The sequence below is a fragment of the Centroberyx gerrardi genome, chromosome 9, assembly GCF_048128805.1.
Source record: "Centroberyx gerrardi isolate f3 chromosome 9, fCenGer3.hap1.cur.20231027, whole genome shotgun sequence".
Classification (NCBI taxonomy): domain Eukaryota; kingdom Metazoa; phylum Chordata; class Actinopteri; order Beryciformes; family Berycidae; genus Centroberyx; species Centroberyx gerrardi.
In genome coordinates this window covers 17,494,839-17,517,924 of record NC_136005.1, presented here as the reverse complement: position 1 = coordinate 17,517,924, position 23,086 = coordinate 17,494,839, and the positions used below count along the sequence as shown (strand labels likewise).

At 42.7% G+C, this 23,086-nt stretch overlaps 1 protein-coding gene across 1 annotated transcript in view; it reads right to left on the bottom strand.

The window, feature by feature from the left end:
• nhsa (Nance-Horan syndrome a (congenital cataracts and dental anomalies)) overlaps positions 1-19,812 on the bottom strand; it is a 60,284-nt gene extending 40,472 nt beyond the window's left edge. Inside the window, exon 1 of the mRNA XM_071912837.2 lies at positions 19,505-19,812. Coding sequence (XP_071768938.2) covers positions 19,505-19,784 — 280 coding nt within the window. The 5' untranslated portion in view covers positions 19,785-19,812. The remainder of the gene's footprint in view (positions 1-19,504) is intronic.
• Positions 19,813-23,086: the final 3,274 nt, after the last annotated feature.

Genomic DNA, 23,086 nt, shown 5'->3' with positions numbered 1-23,086 from the left:
TCCCCATTCTGATTTTCTCAACTCTCACTGATGACCATGACAAACACAAGCCATGTGGTATGACAGGAGAATGAACAAAAACAACTTTGCAGAGATTAGACCAAAAAAAAGCTCTGAGAAGCATGACAGACAAAAAACAATCAAGGCTCAAGCTACTTATTCGTAGGATGAACCCCACAGCATCATAAAAGACAGATTAAATAAAACATCATAATCCAAGGGGATCAGGGGAATATGCAAATTCACCGCAGTGTCTAATATTTATGCAACAAATATTATCGCTCAGTAGTTCTAGTACCTCAAAAATCCCTCTGCTTATCAGTATTTAGATTGTTAAGAAATTTCAGTTTCAGCTCGTCACATTTTTTACGAGTAATTTGTGAAATTCCAGTGACTGACCCCTTTTTGACAGCTTTTCACAAAATGTCTGTCTCTTCTGAAGGTCTGGTGAAAAGGTCCATTGTGTCAGCCATGAACCTATCAGTGTTCACTGTGCATCACTGTTCAGTGTCGCCACAGAAAGCCTGCCATGTCAACATATGCAACTGGATTACCACACTAAGCACCAGCAATCCACACTGTCACCACTTGCAAATTAAATCCACTAAAATACCACGGGTAATGAAATAGTAATAACTGTGTAACTCATGTGCGTTATGCTCCACTTACACGACTATTAACAGAATATGTCAGCAGATGTGAGACGGTAAACAGAAAGAAAACTTAACTTTGACTGGTATGAGTCATGCTGCAGCTGCCATACAGACCAATTTTTATTCACCCTTAACAAGGGTGTATTCCTTCACATTCTGTTACAGCATCTTCCTTTTCTCATGGACGCACAGCAAACGAGGGTTGTAAAATCTGCTGTAAACCCATTAACATCACCCATTCAGCCAGCAAGCAATTTACCTTCAACACCCCCATAAATCTGGACTTGGGTGTATGTGTGGCCAAGGGTAATCAATAGATTCACATAATCTAATACAAACCTCGCTGCAACAACGGGGTTTATTGCCGCCGTGGTAACAGTCACCTCAAGCTAGCACATCACCGGTCAGCTCAGGCCAACCTCCACTTTCTGATTGATGTGCAAAGCTATTGGGGGAAGCAGAAATGCTGCACATGAATGAATCTTACAAGCATTTGATTTGAAGAACTGTTGAATAGAGATGAGTTATTGTCCTCTATGTTCTGAAGCTTCAAAGTGAGGCTACAAACCCTGTCTTTATGAATCATTGATGAGCCCCGGTGGGTTTCAGCGAGGACTTGTTCAGGACCGGTTACCAACAAATGTAACATTACTTACTGATGACGAACCATATCTATTTTCATGTTGCAGCGGTAACTGTTGACACCAATAAACTAAAGTTGAGAGTTTTTGTGTTGAGGGAAGCATAATCTGCAAGCTTCTTCTAACTATACCACAACAAGATCAAATGTCTTTTAATATGCTCAACCTGTTTTGGTTTGCTGAGACAATGATGCATGCTTCTGTGGAAGCCAAAAAGGTAATATTATAGTCTTACAAAGCAAATAACCATAATCTGCCTTTCAGATTGCACCAACAATACATACATGCGAGAAATGAAAGTCTGATGTGTACAAGCCATTATGCAAAGCTTGATTGTTTTAACAAGATTATTTAAAATACTCAGTTGTGCAGAGAACTGCAGTCCTTTTTGGGGAAAACGACTATCTAACATACCCTTGTGAAAGAGCATGATAGGATTAGAAGTAAATAGAATGAAAACAGAGATTGCGTGCCTCACACTCCCTCTGCACACCCAAAATAGACAGATGGCTTTGTTGATGCCATTTCTCTTCCTCCTTGCATATCTCTTTATTTTGTTTGAGGCTTCTCCTGTACTCCAACCTCCATTCCCCCTTGAATAACTATTGCATCACATTTCAGTTGCTTTTATAATGTTTGGATGGCACCTGGTCCAAATTGCCTTAAACTACCATGAATGCTTACATTTTTAGAATGGGTAGCCACAGTGGGATTCAAACCCCTGACCCTGGGCCAGTGTCAGTGCCACCAGGCAACAAAGGACCAGACACTGATGCCTGTGTTGTACATATACATTTCACAGATGGAGAGCGGGGCAGCAGCTGTCCCGTGCCTATCAAAGATGAAGCTTATAGCTCATAGCTCTTACTCATGGCATGACTGGCTATACATGACATCATTAGAAACGCACATATTCCTATGTATTGCAGTTAGCCATGCATTGTTGTCTGTTGAGAGAAGTGTGACGCCTCAAGTGTATAACATAATAGAAGCACTGAGATGGAGTGAGCAGGGATGGAGGAAACCTGCATGATAGGCTAAACCTTGAACCGACTCTCAAATGTTAATAGCTCTTAGAGTCTGAAAGAGTTATGTTAGAACGGTCTTCATTGTCACAACTATTCTGCATGAAATCTGATTTGGTAGTGTATGTGGAGCAATATGATATGATCAAAGATCTTAAAACTTTGAGTCAAGCCTTTAGGCTACATCAAAACTTCCCAGAAACCATCTTGAAGTAATTATATTTGACTATATTTTACAGTTGAACCTGATGTCCATCTGGCTCAGTTTTCTAACACTTTGTTTTCTGCAGGCTGCCAGTGGGACAGGCTGCCAATAGAGCTGTCATTAGCTGTCATTAGCCCCCCTGATGTGAGATGAGTGCCATGTTCAATGGAATGAGTCAATGATTCAAGTTCATACAGTTCAACGTACAGTTACACTACATGCGGTACATGGTATTACCGTGGAGGATAATATAGCTGAAGTGACTCATCTCACTGAATTGAGCTTTTTAATCTTGCAGTAGCCTCTATCATTTGGATTCAAATGTCACCCCAAGACATTTCCTGAGACTGTTTTACTCCCTCACTAGGACTCATAAATTATAAGGTGTTACACGGATAAGGAGAGTCTTGCCTGAACAGAGGAGTAAATCACTCTTGGATACCTCAAGCTCGGATCATTCCCAACATCTCAGATTTCTTAACTATTATCAGGGCAGAGGTCTTGAAAACAAAGCTGTGAGAAGAGGAAACCAGTCAAGTGATTGTTGTGCAATAACAAAATATTCAACATCATCCCATAACACATGCTTGCCAAACAGGATCTGCGCACTTTGGAACAAAAGTACTCCATGTTCAAATTAATAGAATCATCATTCTCGCAGACTCACAAGTTCTTCAACCAACCTTGATAAATCGCCAAAGACGATGCCCAGCAGATCAGCTGTGCATGCTAAATGAGGGAGCCAAGAGAGTCTGACTCAAGCTGTTACTGCATAAGTCTCTGTCATTACACTATCACTACTTGGCCTCCACTTCCTCACTGAGATCAGGATCAGGGTTTCTAGACCCCCTGAAGAGTAAGAACAGAAGGGGAGGTTGAAACATACACCCAAATGTTAGTAAACAGACACTTTTACATATGCACATACTGTATGTGTTATTCAAATATTAAAATTTTGGCTTGAATCTCTGGACTGGCTAGGAATTTTTGGGTGGGGAAAGTACATGAAGAATGACAAATCTGCAATGTTAAAAACCAGCAGCACATTTAACTGTAATAGCCTTCGTCATGGGAAACTGCATAAGAAAGAGACTCCCTGCCCTCAACAACTACTGTTGAGGTGCCCTTGAGCACAGTACTTAACCCCCAATTATTCCATGGCCTACAGAATAAGACAGTAGTTCTACTGGGTAGCTCCCAGGTGTGAATGTGTAGCTGGGTGTTACTGAAAAAGAGCAGTAACTTTACCCAGATAAATGAAGGTTAAAGAAAAGGTAATTCATTCCTTCCCCTGCCCATCGGCCGCTGTAGCTTCTGCAGACTCCCCCATCTGCCAGCCTACTACGTTTCACTCTGGCAGCGCTGCAGTCTGTGTGCAACAGATAGTTCTTTGGCAGAGCACCAACATCAACAACAATCAAGAAACAAGAAATACCAAATAGGGTGTGGGAATGTGTGCTTCATTCAGACAAGACAGATGCTTGATAGATATTGATCTGTTAAAAGGAGAAAAGAAGAGAGGCAATCAACAAATTGAGGTGTGAAAGAAATAAAAGAAACTCTGTTAAATTTATAAACTTCCTTTTGCCGGCTTTAGCCCCTGTGAATGATTACCACTGTATGTACGATCTTCTTCAAGCTCAACTTCAAACAAAAAACTACCATAAAAAGTAAAGGCCAACACAACAAAAGGCAGCACAAGTGCCATTGAGGGAAAACTAGCGTAAAAACAAATACCAACATAAAAAAGCCTACAGGAGTACAACTGAGGACAAACTCCAAGTCACCCTCATAAACTAAGGACAACTTGTTAATCACTCTCAGTGACATGGGTATGTGACAAGGTGACAATACCACAGAGTCCAAGCATGACAAAGCATGTATGTCTTATCATTCCTTGATCTGGATAAAACAACAGTAGTGTGATTCAAAGACCGGGGCAGTGCGCCCCTCCCCATGGCCTGCCGTCCTGAGACTGTGCTTAAACCGAGAGATCAGACACCCCTAATCTCCATTGTCCCGTCCTGGGTAGACGACAGGGTCCTACCACGGCCCACTTTAACAAGCAGGGCCATCTGCAGAGTCACAGATGGTCCCAGCAAAGTCCCACAGGTTCCCACTTTCATTTGTAGGGTTAACCTGATATGATCTGGTTTACCAAAATGGAAAATCCATCGTTATTCACTTAGAGACCCCACACAGACAGTGAGAGCAGAGCAGTAAAAAACAGAGAAATTGTTGCTGGTTTAGATAAGACATCATAACATGGCTTGGTATGCAGTTGGATATTTATTTTTAAGTCCAGGCTAACACCATGGCTATTTTTCACACCATATCTGTGCCATTCAGGCAGGTCAGCTGTTTTTTTTTCAGACCCCTCTGTCCACAACCTGGATCCCCTCAAACATGCTGCAGATGCTATTGATTACACTGTTATTCTCATCTGTCAGAGTGAAGTCCTCTTTGATCCACCTTTCTACACTCCCCTTGGCACTTCACCTCTAAAAACACAGAAAGAACACATTCAAAACAGTGCTTAATATAGTTTCTACACTTCAGGGTCAACCCTGTTTAAACTAACAAGCAGGATCATTGGCTCAACAAAAAAAACGTGGCCTTTATGACAGGAATAAATGTGAGTCACTGATGATAAATGAGACATTTCTGTCACAAGCTGGTGCCACCATGGCATTTAGGTGGAGAATGAGCAAACAGTAGGCCAATAAAATGGGGAAGCAGACAGTGACACACTTAAGGAAAGAATGGTGTGCACAAATCAATGGTCATGAATGTGTCCTGCCACATGGGTTCAATTGAGACATTTCTTCCTTTAGACAAGGTGCTGCCAAGGCAACTGTCCAGACACTAAGTGAATGGAGACTTCCTGCTGACAGACGCATTCAGACCTGTGACCCTGACCTCTGTCACTGATTGCTGCTAGATGATGGAGCTGCCGGGCCTTATCCCAGCGAGGGAGCCGTGACCTTGGCCTTGAGCTGAGGTGGAGGCAGGAGGCCGGGAGACTCTGGGTCCCGATCGGCGAGCGCGCCCCAGCATTGTGCCCCTCAATGGAGAGGTAATGACTCACACAAAACTTCCCAGCAGCCAGCCAGCTGGCGCGCCTCTCGCCTGCACAAAGAGATCTGCGAGGGTAGGCCTTCGTCCCAACTCCAGTCTGTTTCGGTGTGGCAGCCGTTCAAGCTCTGCTCTCAATTTAATTTGCACAAGCACTTTCCTTTTATGTCTGGATCTCACTCGGTCAAGTCTCTCTCGACCCTCTCTTCTAGCTGGATCCTCTGACACACCTCCACTTTGCTCCCATACTCTAGCTGGTGGGGAGCGGCTCTGCTGCTCTCGCAAACAGAGAGCTGTCTATCACAGTGACAGGATAAGGGGATTATTTCCGCCTTGGCTGTGAAGAGCTGGTGACTGAGAACAAGGAATCATCAGAGTCAAGCTATTGTGCCATAATAACACACACTGATTAACATCATGTTTGTGGAGCAATTTTAATATAAGGATCACTAATTTGGTCATTTGGTAGATAATATACTTTAATCTAACTTGCCTTAAAGTACCAAGAGTAGCGCCAGTGAGAATCAGAAACCTAGCCTAGACAGTACTGGTCCCAAGCTCTACCTGCTGATTCAGACCCATGCTGGGCTGAGAGAATTACTTCTGGCTGGTAGGCAGGGTTTGGCACACTTCTAATTTTCATTATAGGATCTGTAAAGTTTGTCTTGTAAAAATCTAGGCTCACGCTGTATGGAATTATTTGGGGATGTTAGGCCAAGCAATAGCATTAGAGACTTGGAAAGAGAATAGACTTTAAGAAATATCTCAGCTTCCCACGCAGTAAAAGGAAAATGTTACGCACACACTCAAACACACAAACACACACAGATGTCTGGTTACACTTTAGCGGTATTATTGGGAGATTGTGGGAGGAGAGAGTCTAAATGAAAGTCCGTGCTACTAATGAAAGACACCTTCCACAGCGGTATGAGCACCAGGCCGGGCTGACTGCCAACAGATGGGACTTATCCGTCTCTCAGCAGAGAGACCCAAGCTGGTAACAACACAACGCCCTGAGGTACTTTCCCTATACCGCACCATGTCCAGCTACAATTCACATACAGCCTGATGTGGGAGTATTCTCGTGAGATGAACGGATGTGAGCAAGTCCACACCAACCTGACCCTCCATTAGTCCTCTGATGCAACAGGGGTCAGCAGCCCTCAGATTTCCCATAAATGACTCAACACGAGAAAGCTGTTTCCAAGAATTATTTCTCAAGGGTCTGACAATGAAAACAAACCACAATAGAGCACCACTGCTGCTCTATAGAGCACAACAGAGCGGCAACTGTAAATCCTGTGAGTATATCAAATCCATGTACTGTAAATAATGTCATTAATTTGTGTCAACACATTAACACTATTAAATACATGTCTGTGAAAAAAAACTAGAATTTATGGAATTCAAACATAATTCTAATTCTCCATATACAGTCAAATTAATTATTCACAGTGAGGCCAGGTTTAAAAAAAAAAAAAGGTCATGTTTCAAATGAAAACAAAAAGCTTAAAGCTTTGCCAGCTGTAATGACCTTTGGCACCATCAGGCATCATAGTTATACACCTTGGGCAGCAGCATCAAAGGATTACTGAAATACTGAACCCTGTTTGAAGTCACCTTTGTTCCTTTTGGCTACGTTCAGACCAGGGTTATTCACCATTCGTCCCTGATCCTCACTGGTGCCCACAGTCTTCCTATCTTTGCCAAAATAACTGAAGAGTAAAAGCTGTATGATATCCAGCCACTGACTTTCCAGACCATTTTCCTTTCCACCCCATAGATTCCAGTTATCACTCTGAACGACCGTCCCTTCGGTATAATTGGACAGTCCCTTCAGTATAATCAATTTGCCCTCCAATGTACACAAAGCAAACAATTCTTTTATAATTGTGCTGGTCATTTTCTTGTTATTATCTTTGCTCTTTCAGCACGAAAGAGAAAGGAAAAGAAAGAGCACATGTGACTGGCGTAACATTGTATAACTGTAAAAATGAGGCACAAGCTCTTTAGTTGTTCTGCAGTGGCAAGTTGCCTGGTGGAGAATGTTTGCCCAGATAGACTGGGCATGTCATCACAACAGCCCCACGGCAGCTATGATGGAGGATATAAAACTCGCTCTGTCCCAAAAGTTTCTGCCGATGCTTCTTTTTCCTCCAGTCCCTCACTACCATATTGCCTCCAACCAGGAAGTAACTTAGAGAAGCGCGGGAACAAGCGCGCCTTTAATGGCCCCCTGAGCTTTGACCCTGAGTCAGAACACATCATCAAATTGTGAGCTTTCCCATCATGCTACTGTAAGTCTTGAAATTCAGTGTTTTTGGGGATATGGACATTTCACAGGACATACTGAAGTTGATGTAGGCTATACAGCATCAGATCACAAATGTTATCCCTTCCCATGGCTCAAAGTGTACAGTAAACATGGTTGCATTTTATCACGGTAGAATTAGATGATTACTCTGCAAAAGTGAAACAGCTCCAGGCATTTTTAGCGAAGCATAACGTCATATTAAAACTTGGACGGGTGGAGTTGGGATGTTTAACTATTTCTGCGCCTTGTTTGCAGAACAATTGTACTGAGGAACAATACCGCGTCTTGTTCAATACGTGTTTTCAGTACTCAGATGTCAGTGGAAGTCCCCTCCAAGTCAGAACTCCCCACTGAGCGCTGTGAGTACAAACTTCAGATTGGTAATCGGATCTTTCTTCAGGGCGAGCATCCCTGTCTTGGAAGCATATGGGATGAATTGATGGTAAGCTAGAGTTTCCCCCATTTTCAGAATTAAATCTCTGATGGTAGGAATTCGCAGAGAATACGGCACTATTGCAGTTGCTTGGAAGTCTGATGCTTCATGAGAGCGGTAACAACGCACGTAATAAAAACTGAGGGATTTCCTGGGAAATCAAATGAACCCTCTCACTGTTTCAGGCTCTGCCATGGAACATTTGACTATTCATTTGACTGTGTGTTGAGGTTCAGCACTATATAAAACAGGGAGTTCAGTATCTGATTTCCAAATCAAATTCAAAATCACTCCCATTTACAAAAACACCATTGCCTAGATTTACACTTTAGTAGACATACTATTAAATATGAATCCATACAGAGTTACCTGGAGTAAAGGGCATGAGTGCTGGGGTGAACAGTGGAGTTACTAAAAGCTTGATACAGAAAATTGCTAACTGAAGAGCAGAACATAATGGGGAACAGGTCATCCATTTTTATGGCAAACTGTTTTTTGCTGCTACAGCAGGACGGTCTCTCCCCAGTGGGGCTGCTGGGAGCGGGATTGGCCGAATCCCAAAATAAGAAACTGGGATACTGAGAGGGGAGAGAGAGAGAGAGAGAGAGAGAGAGAGAGAGAGAGAGAGAGAGATGTAGAGAGACAGAGACCCAGAAGCTGGGAGAATGCATGCAAGTCAGAAAAGAAGAACAAAGTATATAAAATGCCTGAGGGCACAGGCAGGCACAGAAATTACTGGCAAGAATAAAAGATGAATCCGGATGGCTAGGAAAAAATCCTTGAGGAGGAGAGTGAAAGGAGGAAGGAACAAAAGGCGGTGCAGGAGGGTGAAACTGCGTGTGTGTGTAAGAGCATGAACATGATGAACAGGGCGAAAAAGAGTCCTCCTATCATGTTGACCTGTCCAGCAAAGCCTGGGAGGCCTGCAGTCATCCACCATGCCACCACCAGTGTTTACTGGAGCATTAAAATTATGAACATCTGGTATGACATCTTACTATAAAAAGAGAACATAGAAAGGACTCAGAGCAGAGCAGGTTAAGTAAAATTCACCTTCATCTTTCAGTGAATTATTGATTTAGTGGGTGAGATTTGGCATTGTTTCATAATGCTCACAGAGCTAATCCTTAGATGATAAAAGTCAGAAAAAGAGATAGATTTTAATTGAGCCTGGTGGGGATTCTGTGTTGAAAGTGACGCTGTTCAGTCGAGGAAAGGTGTTGAAGTGACAAGAAGCAGAGCACCAACAACTCTGTATCCAGGTCAGTGACGCTCGTTCACAAACACTCCACTAGCCTGTTACATGGTATGTTCCACTATTTGCACAAAGTGTAAATCAGTGTGACATGTGAGGGCCCACAGGAGGGCACAGACACAGCAGGCGCCAGATAAGACCAAGAAGAGGGAGTGTGCCCTGAAACGACAGAGGTGGTGTGAGGAGAGCGGAGGATGCTATGGATTAATAAAAGAAACCGCCTTTTGCCATGGACGCTATGGAAAAGTACGGAAGAGGATTAGGGCCACATGTGAAAAAATTATTCAAATTCTGAGATTAATCTCAGAATTCTGAGAATAAAGTCACAACTCAGAATTCTGACTTTTTTCTCAGAATTTTCAGAACCCAAATACATTTTTCAAGTGCCTCTAATCCTCCTCGGTAGAAAAGGAAATAAACATGGCAGACAGATATTTTCTCACTGAGGCTCCATCAAAAATGCTGTCTGTTCCGGTGGTAATGGGAGTTTCTGGCTCCAGTTCAGTGTAATCACTGTGCAAGTTACTCATATATGAGGTGAGAAGAGACAGACCTTAATGTATCTGAGATAGACATCAAAATGTATAAAACTTTTTTTTAAAAGCTGTCAAAAACTTATGAGCCTAACCTCATGGAATGAAGTTGAGAAGTAGCCAATTTGAAAAGTGTGAAACTGATGTTGCCAGTATCTGCCAAGTTGCTTTGAGGGTTTTGTAATGCTGCTGATACTGAGAGTCCTACAACTGGAAATGCAGTAATGTAATTACAAGGAGGGTAACAATAATGCTGAATAGCTCTCTGCCTGGATAAATCCCTTCTGACTGTCCTACTGAACCCAAAAAAACAAAGAAAAGATCAACACCAGGAATGTTGAATCTGAAGAGAAATTGAGCAGAGCGACTTGAGTTAGCCTAAACTGATGAGCACACCGTTTATACACACCCTCATATCCACAGGTGCTTTCTTTTTGAGGCTCTTGTGTGATGGTGGGATGATTTATGAAAAGGCTCTTTCAACTTTAAAGAGTCAACCTGGCTGATCCGCAGGCTCTTATAGTGAGGCGAGGTGAAGGGAGTTCACATTCCTCTCAAAATCCCAGTCTAAACACCTGCATGGCAATGACTTCCAATTCACATGTGCTTCCTTCCTGTTAAAACACAGTCGTTTTCAACACACATTCTCCCTATCATCCAGGACTTTTCACACCCAACGATTGTCTTAACTTCTGATGAGAATATCTTTTCAAAACAACGTGTTATAATTTCCCATGCACTTTAATGGATTGTAGATTTGTCTGTGCACTTTACTGCATTGCATAACTTCCTACTGGCAAAAGAAGCGTCTTTCAAACAGCATGGGAGGATTTACACATTATGAGGCTCTTTTTATTAGAGCTGCGAATTCCCGTCAGCGTCTGAGATCCTTTATCTGTCTCTTCCTCCTAATCTCTCCCCGCAGATAACAAGCCATTTTCTCAAGTAGAGTTAGAAAAGCAGAGTTCATAAGTATTTTACTTTTTCACTTTATCCTCTCGGTCTCTGCCCGCAAAGATCCCAAGATGTGCGCTTAACATTTTTGCAAGAATAATTCCATTGCGTAATGGTTAAGTCTTTCTTTGTGGTGGTGCTGGTGGCCTGGGAGGAGGGACTGTGGAGGAGCACAAAAGCAAGGCGGGAGATCATATCATTTAAAGATAGAGTTATGAGGGGAAACTCAAGCAGGTGGGCTGAAGTGTTGCTGGCTAGCTGAGACGAGACAAAGACCGGCCCACAAAAGTTTTACAGCCCTCTGACCTGTCAATATTTCCCCAGGTTGCCATGGGAAAGACTCTACTTGGGTGAGATATTCTAAACAACATCCCAAAGTAGAGTCAAAGTTGGTTTCACGTCAAGTCAGAAACAGATTTATCTGATCTTTGGACAGAATCACCTAGTCTTAGATAAAGTTCCAGCAACAGCAGCTACATTTGGCCGTGTTCAGACAAAAGGCTGAGCCAGACTTCCCAGAGCCAAGAAGAGAGAAAAGAGAAAGTCTTTCATGACACTGAATAATATGGATGAGATCACAGCAATCTTTTTTTTTTTTCCCCTGCAGGAAATTACATGGAGTACTTGCATGAAATTGTTTCTGGTTGAACTGCATCTGAATCTTGAGGAGTAGAACAGTTAAGTATCAGGTAACACAGGTCATGATTATCACAGGTTGTGAATGGGACTATGGAGTTATTTGTGAATTAAAGCTGTTTCTGTGTATTAAATAACTGCTCAGCGTTTAAAAATGGGGTAGAGAACAATTAAGAACCTTTTCAAAAGAATATTTCTTGCCGTAGCTCATTAAGGATTTGACAAATGTGTTATTTAAAACTCGTGTGAACTCACGGCAATTGCAGGAAGTAAAGGACAAAAAGCAACTAGCCGAGCGTTTGTGCACGGCTCGGCTCCTCTGTAGTCAAGCGTGTCGAACTGGACGGAAGATGTCTTTGAGTTATCGAGTTGAATCTGAAGGCCTCATCACGCCGGGCCCGGGACTGCGTTTTGCAGGTCCACTGACCTGTGGCTATTGTCAAACTTTAAATCCACTCTAATTGGCTATACAACCCTTTAGAGGCCGAGTGATAAGCAGGGTGGAGGGGGCTGTGTTTGCTCTTTTGTGTTTTGAAGGGGCATGAAGGGGGTTGGGAGGTCAGCAGGCTGTTGAGGTCAGGGGTAAATGACTTTGCCCCCCACCTCTTCTTTAGGACAGCCTTATATTGTCCCCTGGTGCCTTGTGCCCCACACTCAGAACTCCGTATAGAGTACTGACTGGAGGGGGAGGTTATTTAATAAGTGTGTGTGTGTGTTTGTGTGACACCTACACACCCCACGGCAAGGAGGTAGCTTATCATGGCCTCCAACTTCTGCAGTATGGCTGGGACAAAAACAATCTCCACCCAACAACAACAAACCAGTGTCCAACCTCGAAAGACGCAAATAAATATCACAACATCAAGCGTGGAATTTTTCGCACGTGTACATTCCAGTGGAGAGGCCAGGTTATTTTTCTGTGGAAGAACATGAGCCACGCCGTAATCGATTTCACAACATAAATGTTAGCCTATTTACCTGAAAATATACAGCAGACCAGCAGCAGGAGTTTCGGTTAAAGCGTGAGCGGTGGATCTATAGACGGCCATACTCAGAAGCACTTGCTCTCATGGAAGGTCCCACCGCAGGAATGCACAAGTGTAATCACTCACACATTTCCCTCAAGCAGAGCTATGAAAAACATAAACTTTGCTTTTTAACAAAACGTCTCCTTTCATAAACAAGCACACCCTCAAGCCACTCCAGTTCACCTCTTTCCATCTCACCCTCCCTAATCACACCAGCCACCCAGCCCAAATTAGGGAGCATGTGTGGGGTGCGAGGTCCCAGAAGTGCAAGCAAGCATTGTGGTTTCCTGGTCACTGGCTTTTTGGAATGCTTGACTTGACAGAACGGTTCAGCAGAAACCACTTCAATCGCAGGCCAGGCAATCCACCAAGGGCTGAGGTGCTGAGCAGCACACACACTTAATGGAGTCCGCAAAGCCTAGTGAGAGGGAAACCTTCAATTCTAATTGCAGCAAAGACTACGCTTCTTATTTCAACGTCAAATCATTCTGATATAAAAATCTGTTGCTGACGATGAAAAAGTCTTGATACAATATTACCAAGATTGGCTGTAATGTTGAATACTGAACAAGACTGTTGGATCATTCTGTCTTGATACTTTTCATACCTTCTCTGCATCCAAAAATGCAAAGTCAGTGTACTGCATATGAGCTGAGGGCCACATTGACCTGCAAGCAGAAATAAATTATAGTGCATAGAGTGGATGACATCAGCTGCGAGAGATTTGAATGAAAACAACAAGCCGCAGCATCAAGGCTGTCTAGGCCTTCTCAGTGTCTGTCTGGGAAGAGGGGGGTTGGAGCAGGAATGAGCGAGCAAGCCTTTGAAATCTGCTCTATAATTAGCAGGGGCACTATATCAACGGCAGGTTGTCTGGACCTGCAGAAATATGCTTACAGTTCTGATAATGAAAGAGGAAAGAAAAGTAGAGGCTCTTGATCCTATCATAAAATGTGATCCAAGATGCACTGTATTTCTCTGTGTGACTGACTTGTGTCTCTCTTGTTCTCTTCATGGAAAGAGGCAAGTGCCAGCAGAGATTGTATTTAAGTTGCACAAATCTGAATTTGTCATTGAACCACTGAATGGATTTGTTGAATAAATTAAATTTTGAATGCAATGGCTTGAAATTGAATGTGACATTTATTTTAACTTTAAGCTATAATTTCGAATTTGGTTTTCCCAATTCAAATTCAGTTAAAAAAGTCTCCTGTGCCCAGATATGTGTCTCAGGAAGCTCAATCTGAACAAAGAAAACTGAATTTGAATTGCGACAACCAAATTTTTAATTATAGCTAAAACTTAAATTCAAGAATAATCACATTCAACTTCAAGCCATCTCTTCCCTCATGTTAAACCACATAAATTTAACTCAACTACTTGATAAACCACATGAAAATGCCAGAGATTGTCACTGAATAGGAAATAACTCTTTATTGACTGACACAAATATTCATGTGTATTTTCATTCCACTATTATCAGATGGTCTATCATGAAGGTTGATTGATTGATATTGACCCAGGATGGAGTGTGCATTGATTCATGGTTACAACCTCACTTAGTAAATCAAAGTCACAGTAATGGCTGGACTGGGTCAATGAAATGAGGGAGGGAAGGACTGTGAGTAGGCTAATGTAGTTTTCTGGGCTAAGCTACCTCAGTGGAGTTTATAGTGGCATGGATGATGTGCTGCTGCTGTCCGCAGAAACTTTAATTCCAGGCCACTGAGGCTCGCAGAACTGTAAGAAAGTCATCGTAGTGAGGCGGTAGACCCGCTCTGGATCTCCACTCACATCCTGCTGCGGACGGAGAATGAGACCAAGAGACAGAGAGGAAGGAGACTGAAGAGCATAAATGCAGCACAGTCTTACTGCAGGGCTTGTTTAAGAGCAGAGCAGCACAGTGGAAAGCTTAAATCATATCTCACCTCTAAGCTGTTACTATGCAGAGCAGTGAGAAAGTATAACAGCCGCAGGCCCTGGCCTTTTCGCAAATGTTGCATAACAAATAGTGTGTGTCAAGTAAGGAACTGTGTAAGCAGATTTCTTAGAATTCAAGCATTTAAGATGAAACGACCAAAGAGGCCCAGTGCACTTTACAATTACAAACATGGTAATAGCAGAATTTCAATGCCACTGAATTAATCAGATGGTTAATTAATTTGATCTTATTCATTATTTCAGCGTGAAAATCCCCAAATGTATGAGGAAATTATGAATTCTGCCAGCTTGTTATTCCTGTGTCACTAAACAGGTTCAGGAATTGATGCTTGACTGGATCAGTTTTTAATCCTGTTCTGAAGATTAAAATGTTCCAGTGTCAATAATGGGTGTGGTAAACTGGTCAATGTATTCAACGAGACAAAAACATTCGGGAGTTCCTTCATGGTGACATTCAATAAGCAGAGATCAAAAATCATCCACAGGCAGAAAGCATTGGATCTGTAAAGACATTTGTGAGCTCAGACCGACACTATGCTGCTTTTCAATATACGCCCGCCCTGCAACCACTTATAGCAGCTCAGAAATAGGCAACATGTGCAAAGGCAGTGCTGTGCGGGGAGCTCCATATGTACAATATGATTCTTTGACCTGTAGCAACCAAAGCAGATTCTTCTGAATTTCCTCTAGCAGTACCAACATAAAAACACACTGTACTTTCTCATGAGAAAAGATATATTTCTTGAGTGACAACAGGTCAAAGCTGTGCTATTTGTGATCATGTACCTGGACGGCTCAGTGATCACTCAAATGATTAAAACCAGGGACAATTTAACATAAAAGGCCAAGGCATCTAGGTGGATTTTCCACCAGCCTGTTCCTGTATGTGGGGTCATTTGCAACCTGTGCCATTTTTCTTGGTGTTGTAATAACCTGTAGTAGACACTGCCTACAAATCTGTAAATATACTGTATGTACTTAATGTGAGCTGGAAATGAGTGAAACAGGCTACATCTATACTCTAATTGAGTATTATTGATGCTGAGATCACACTTAATGCACTGAATGCTTTACTCTTCAATGGTAGTTCATTCATTTCAAATCAGATGTTCTATTACCACTGCATCATTCCACTGCAGATGCATTGCATTGCAATGAAGGCAATGTATGCGTTAAAATGTGTTGAAAATGCAGGTATGAACTAAAACCAATGTTGTTTTGCCACATTTTCTGCTGTCTCTCCACAAAGTTTTAGTTTTCATAACATTTTGTCAGTGAATCAGAGTTGCACTTACTTGCAATGCCACAACCAATAACCATGTCTTATCAGTTTCAACTCAGTATGTTTGAGTCACAAGATCCTTGCGTAGGACTCTGCACAGTTTGCAACAACACAAATGCATTATCCTGGCGTTACTGATGCTCCCTGTATCCATAATGAGCAGCGAGGGCATGACATGGCACTGTGGGAGAAAGGTGAGGCTGGGTTATTGTATGCGTTTGTGTTCAGAACCGGTTTTCCCCTCTGGAGCTACGAGACCTCTGCGCTTCTTGATTCACTATTCTGAGACAGTATCTGGCGCGGCCTGCGCAAGGAATGTGGTGAACTGCCAGCCATGTGCTCCTGGACAAGAACGCCAGAGAAGGCCACTTGCCGCCACAAGTATTATGGCTCCCCCTCCACACTCAGCCAGCGTAACTTAAAACCCACCAGAGTGCTCTAACCTAGGACTACGCTTTATCTAGTGCCTGGTCTGGTTGAATAGGTCTGATGGGAGTCCAACACAGACATTGATGGGGTGTCACAGGATAGCTGTCCAAACATAGGGGTGAGGGATCCACGCCAGGCGCCTGGTGTGTGTGTGTGTGCATGTGTGTGTGTGTGTGTGTTTGTGTGTGTGAGGTGGAGGATGAGAGAGAGAGAGAGAGAGTGTGTCTGCATCGTCTCTGTGGTTTTGGATCAAAGATTTTCCCCTTACTGAAATGTTTTTAAATTGTGTACTGTTTGTTAAAAAGGATCCCTTACATTGTTCTCAATGGGATTCCCCTGTCGAAATAGCCATGTCAGTCAATCAATCATGTAGAGGCATCACTTAAGTGTCTGTAGATCAACCTGTTGATGTAAGTACAGCTCAGAGATATCTAGGATTGTTTATAGAGTGTGGAAAGCTTGATATGCGATGGGAAAGTGAACAGAAAACTCTGCATTTCCAGCAAACCACGTCGTTTGACCTAATTGTGTCAGCATCATGCCCTGCATTAACAAAATGCCTGCGTACAAATATCACCGCAGAGGGAAAAGCCAAGTAGTTACTATATTACTCACCAAAGCGAGTAGTGGCTGACTGGTGCCATGAACTATCAGACTAACTACTTACAAAAACAAAAGACAGGGTCGCTAGTAGGGGAGGGGACAGTGCTTGTGATACCTGACCAATGGGTCAATAACTAATTCTGCTTAATCCAACATGGCGAAGCAGCAGCTGTGTCCTTCAGCAGTCATCCTGTGGACGAGTCACAGCCACATCATAAAAACCCCACCCACCCCCACCCACTGTGCTCTCAGTGCCTTCAACTGCTCCATTTACACTAATTGTCATTCAGATTAGGGAGGGCTCTGTTGTTTAAGGGCGCCCCTGACACCATTAATATAAAAAGCACAATTAAGAGTAATTAGGCTTTTCCAGGCAAAGGGGTTATCTGGTAACCTAGCAAGCAAGATCTCCCTTACAGCGAGGGCTGGCATGACAGATTTGGTCTATCAGTTCATGCAATCATACTCACTCTGAGCTGGAGAAGTATGATGATGAATTAGTTGGTAAATCATTTGAATTCAAATTTTGGCCTTTGCCATCAACTCCTTGCAGTGGGGTTAGTGACACAGACAAGCTCAAACAACAAACTGAGCTATGAGCGCTTTATTGCAAAAGGTGGGGCTGCAATCTGAACGATATTAACTTTATCATGATTGATTCTCAGTGTTGGCGTCATCAAAGTATAGCTTCCCAGACTGATTCACATGGAAGAGAGCTGTCTGGAGATTCAGGGGGTCAAAATAAAAGTATGATTACCTCATGAGAAATGAGATACTGTGTCACTTTAAGTCATACCTTAAAACTTTGTCCTCCATCCCAGCCCAGAGAGGAGTGTACTTGCAAAACTATTCTGACTGCACTTAAAGCAAAAGGAATTAGGAATACTGCCTGCAACAGTAATGGTGAATTGAAATTGATAACTCAAAATTTAAATAAGGTAAAAATGATGAACCAGGAAAGCCTTTACCTGGTCAGGGGCAAACCAAAAGCTTTTTAAGAAGAGTCAGGTCTGTATTTGGGTTGTGGCCGTTATGCATGCAGCAGATAAATACCCTTAGGCAAACTAGCCCATTCACAGACCACAGGAAGGAGAGCTTGACGAACATGCAAGGGCTTGCAGAGTCTAAACTAAGCAGGGCAAATCCTGTGGGGTCCAAGCTGGAGAAGTTTTGCCTGGGTGGACAAATCTGAGGGTAGGGCGGGGGGGGGGGGGGGGGGGGGGGCACAATTCATAAGTGCTTCCTGGATAGTGGGTGGATACATAAACACACACACACACACACACACAACCACACACACACACGCCAAAATCAAACATCACCCCCAGCAACTCAGGGGGACAGATTAGAAGAGCCAGTCAATGGCCACATGCTGTGTTATCAGGGTCATGAATTCTTACTGCCAGCCAAGCAAGGTTCAGCACATGAAGTGACTCAACTACAACAACTAAGAAACACTGTTGGCTGTTTTAACCACTTCACCAAGTAGGCTATATAAGGTGACTTACACACTTCAACACAGTGTTACAGTTTGATCATCACCTTAACCTCTGTATCAAATCCTTTACAATAGAGGCACCTGGAAGTCTGCTCAATATATAGATCAAGAATAAGCAGCCCTCGTGCTTATCACATCTCACTCTGCCGTTACAAGTTAGAAAACAGGCCTATTTACAATCCTCAGCGTTTAAATGTTTAAGCAAAATCAGTGCTTTGACAAAAATGGATGGGAGAAACACTGCTAGATAAACTGCTTCCCGCCAGTACCGATATGCGTCATGGACAAAGTTACCTATAATAAGTCCTAAGCGGTTATAAACCCATGACGTTGTCCAGTCTGCAAAGTAGGTTGCAACTGCAAGAGAGAAAGCTTCTCTCTCACAAATAATAGCAACGTTATAAGCGCCTAACATGGACACGGAACAGCCAGGCTGCAACACGCCCCTCAGCATGGGAAGGGATGAAAACAGCAGCGCATGTCTCCCTTTATGGAATAACTGAGTCGCTTTTTTGCCTGTTTCCAAAATTGTAACATAGATTGACATCTAAATTGTACAGAGCCCAGAAATTGTTTAGAATATAGAAATTGCATACAGTCTCCCTGACGAAAAATCTGGATAATCCAACAATATTTCTACCGGGACTGTGCTGACGGTGCTCAATAGTGAGTTTATAGTGAGCTTTATCGTACTTTATGATAGTTTTTAATCTCCTATTGTACCGCTATAATATTTCTTTAGTGATTTAGTGTTTCTGTGGCGCTCAATAGTGAGTTTACAGTGACCTATCTTGATGGTATTTGCTTTGATCTCCTGTGGTATCATATACTATTCCTATGGGACCCATAGTTTTGTTCTGGTAGTTGTTTTTCGTAACTTTCTCAGTTGAAAAGAGGCAAGTTTGCCAGTTTGTTTTCCACATGCGCTTTACTTTGGACCGACTGGAGTGCGCAGGCAGCTCCGGGAAAAGTGAACGTAAAGCGGAGTGAAGTACTCACGCACTGCCTCCTGTTTGGGGTCCAACTCGGAGCCGGTCTGCTGGAGTTTGTTAATCTTGCTCTGCAGCCCCCTGACCCGCTGGTTGGTGGACATGAGGTCGTTTTCCAGCTCCTGGAATATGGAGCAGGCATGCCTCGCCAGGTCCGAGAGCTGCCGCAGGGTCCGAGACAGAGCCACATTACTGATGGAGCACAGATCCTCGAAAAGCAAACCCTCTACGTTTGGGATTTGGTGCCTGCACAGTAACTGAGGTTCCACGACTCGTTTGGCAAATGGCATGTTGATCTGGACCCGGGAATAAATCCAATAAAACTGACCCAAGAGTGAGTAGAAAAGCACTTCTCGCCCCCCGCCCCCTGATCCAGTTCTCCTAAATTCAACTGTTGATGCCCCCCATCCTTTCACTCTCTAACGCTGGTAGGCATATGCATAGTTAGAGAGGACTGTTGTGCTCCTCGCTGCTGCTCCGGTCATCTGCTGCCTATTGCTAGTATGTTTTCCACTGCTCCAAAGTAGAGGTGGTTTTAAAAAAAGACAATGCTAAAACCTGGAGCGGCATCGCAGGCTTCCCTGGATCCGGACTGCGGCTGAAGCTGCTGTGTTGGCTTCAGAGCCCTTAGGGGAGAGAACTACAGTGATCCTGTAACACATTTAGGGAGGACACTACACAAATACCACCAAGTATTATAGGAATATTGTAATGATATCATAGGAGATTAAAAAAATACGATAATGTACATTAAGGTCACTAAAAAAAACACTATTGAGTGCCACAGACTCCCTATGCAAATCCCTATTGGAATATTATAGTGATTTGTTTTTTTCAATAGGGAGAAAATTATGTCAGAGATTTAGCATATAAAAGCTTATAAAAGCATATAAAAGCATTATATGCGGTCTATAAATTACCTGCAATATTAACCACAAAACACTCTTCCCATACTGACTGTCCAAAGCAGTCATTAGTCAAAGACATCTCAGTGAATGGAGGTCAAAAGTATATTTTGACACATTTTTCACTGGCTTTTTACAACTTCATTTTTAGAGCTGACAACAGATTAAGACATTTATAAATGACACAGATTATGTTAACTGTCCTACAGAAGCATCACACTGCTTCTGTTATTCACACTTTCACTTGTCTTTGGTGATTGTAATGATATGTTGAATGTATATATCTTTGTGTCCTGTCTTAATTTTTGTCTTTTCTGTGATGTTGCAAATGGAGCTACTGTGATGCAAGAAAAATTTCAGACTGGATCTGACAATAAAGTATTATCATCATCATCACACAAGGTCAGATGGCAAGGCTTGATTACTGGTGCACTGTAGGTGGAGATGGAGATAGAGGTGGAGGGGGATTGTCAGTGTCTCAGCTTATTCTCTGGCTGAAGTCTATAGCTGCTGCATGTGAATGTCCTCTAAGAATCTCAAATTTGGTTTATTTAGTCTGTGACACTCCTATAGGTCACATCAAGCCCAGCAAGAACAAATAGTTCAGACAAAAACAGGTCGGATATCTGGCTCAGGGTTTCTTTCAAGAGCTTCAGTGTAATCTTTATTTTGACAAAGCTTTAATTAGGTTCAAAGAGGATAGCTTTTACACTCATTGCAAATACATCCATCTTTGCAACTGGTAGGACTCACAAAACCATTATTCTGCCTATTTGTCACTGTATAGCCAACGAATACATTAAATATTTGCACCCTTCATTCTTGGTGCGTGATGGAACTTTGAGGATTCCTGTGTTACTTTGTCATATGCCTGCATAGGTTAATCTTTGCTTTCACCTCTGTACGCAGACTTGACAGCCTAGACTGAGCTTCATTCACATTTGCTGAATGAGTGTTTAACTAAATCCCAGCTGACGGGGCCAGAATCAGCAGAGGTGGCAGCCTAAGCCCTTCCTGTGGACTAACTAATGTCCACACCAGAAGTGCAACCTTTGCAAAGCCTGGCGCGGACAAAGGAGAGACGGGAGAGATGGTGTATGTCGTCATCTTTGAGTAATGGTATGACAACAAAGGGCTAACTTGAGCAGACAAAAGCTGGTAATCTTTGTTGCAGGAACAGTCAGCTTTAACGCTCAGCCGCTGGGGTGATATGGTTTATTGGGATGGTATTGCACATTTACAGTATATTTACACTTAAATCTATAAAAGTACTTAATGGGTTGCATGGAGAGAGTCCTATTGAACATCCTGTGTTGAATAGTGTTTGGCTTATTTGATTAACTCAGTGGATGACTGAGTTTCTGTCTTACTCAAATGAATATTTGCTCATTACACTGTAGTTTCCTCAGTTATATGGCAAAGGTTAATGTGGAGGTGGAGAGACCTTATTCTGTCACTGATGATCTGCTCTATTTCTGTCTGCGACTACTAAATATCAGTGTGCTTCCAGCTAGAGGAATCATTTAATAGTAATAACCATGTAGATAACTCAGTAATCATAAGCCAGTCCCTTACTTTGTATGAGATCGCTAGATGGCAATTATATCAAACCAGCATATACTTAGAGGCGACACATGGTTGACACATATAGTTTCCTCGTCACGTGCAGCTGTCATCTTGAAATGCAAAGCAAACAGTGCTAAGTGGTATTTATAGTTCAATGAGAATGACTCCCTGCTGAGGCTTCTGACTTAATGAATGCATGCACCCCTCTTCTAATGTATAAGGTGAGATAATATAAAACGTACGCCCAGAGACAAGCATCTACCTGTGTAATAGTTGAGATGTAAGGCTAATACAGAGGCTGCAGGGACTCACATGCAGCGCTGGGCCAAATATCGGTTATGGGAAAGAGGAATTGTGAGCGGTTTGCACTGTCTGGCATCTTGTGTCTGTCTCCCTGACTGAACTCATTCATTCCAGCTCATTCATTTTCTCAGATGTGGGATCAGCATATCAGCCCAGAATGCCTCAACACAGGATCAAACACTGCTCAGCTGTTTTCCTTGGATTTAAGACTTGGATTAAGAATCTCCTACATGTTGTTCTTTCTTTAAAAAAAAAAACGCCCTGCAATTTTAATCACTAGAACGGACTTATCCAGCCATACTTGTCTTTGGTCCTCTGCTTTGTTCAATCAGTCTTGCAGAATACCTCATGTCCTGAATATGAGTTATACACTGCTATTCCCAGGAAAAAATGAGAGGCATCTTCCAGGCAAAATATATTAACCATGCAAATGATGGCTGTATTAATGTTTTTAGAGGAACCAGGACATGGCTACATTTTGCTGATAAACATGAGACACAAGATTACATGTCTATATGAAAATCTACACAAAATGACTATAGTAGAGTAGGGGAACTGAACAGAAGTGGCATGTCGGTGGACTCAAGTGATAGAATGAGTGGGAAGCTTGAATGCAGCATGAATGAAAGAGAAATAGGTATATAAATAAATAGGTATATCAGTTTGTGAGGTGTCTAAATGGGAGCCAAGTATGTCAGCGGTTATTTCCGGACAGCAGTGGATGAGGGTCTGGGAATACAGCCATCAGTGGTGATCTCCATGACCCTCGCTTGTTGTGTCTACGTCGGAGAAAGCACAGCTGCTTTGCCAGAGCTGGA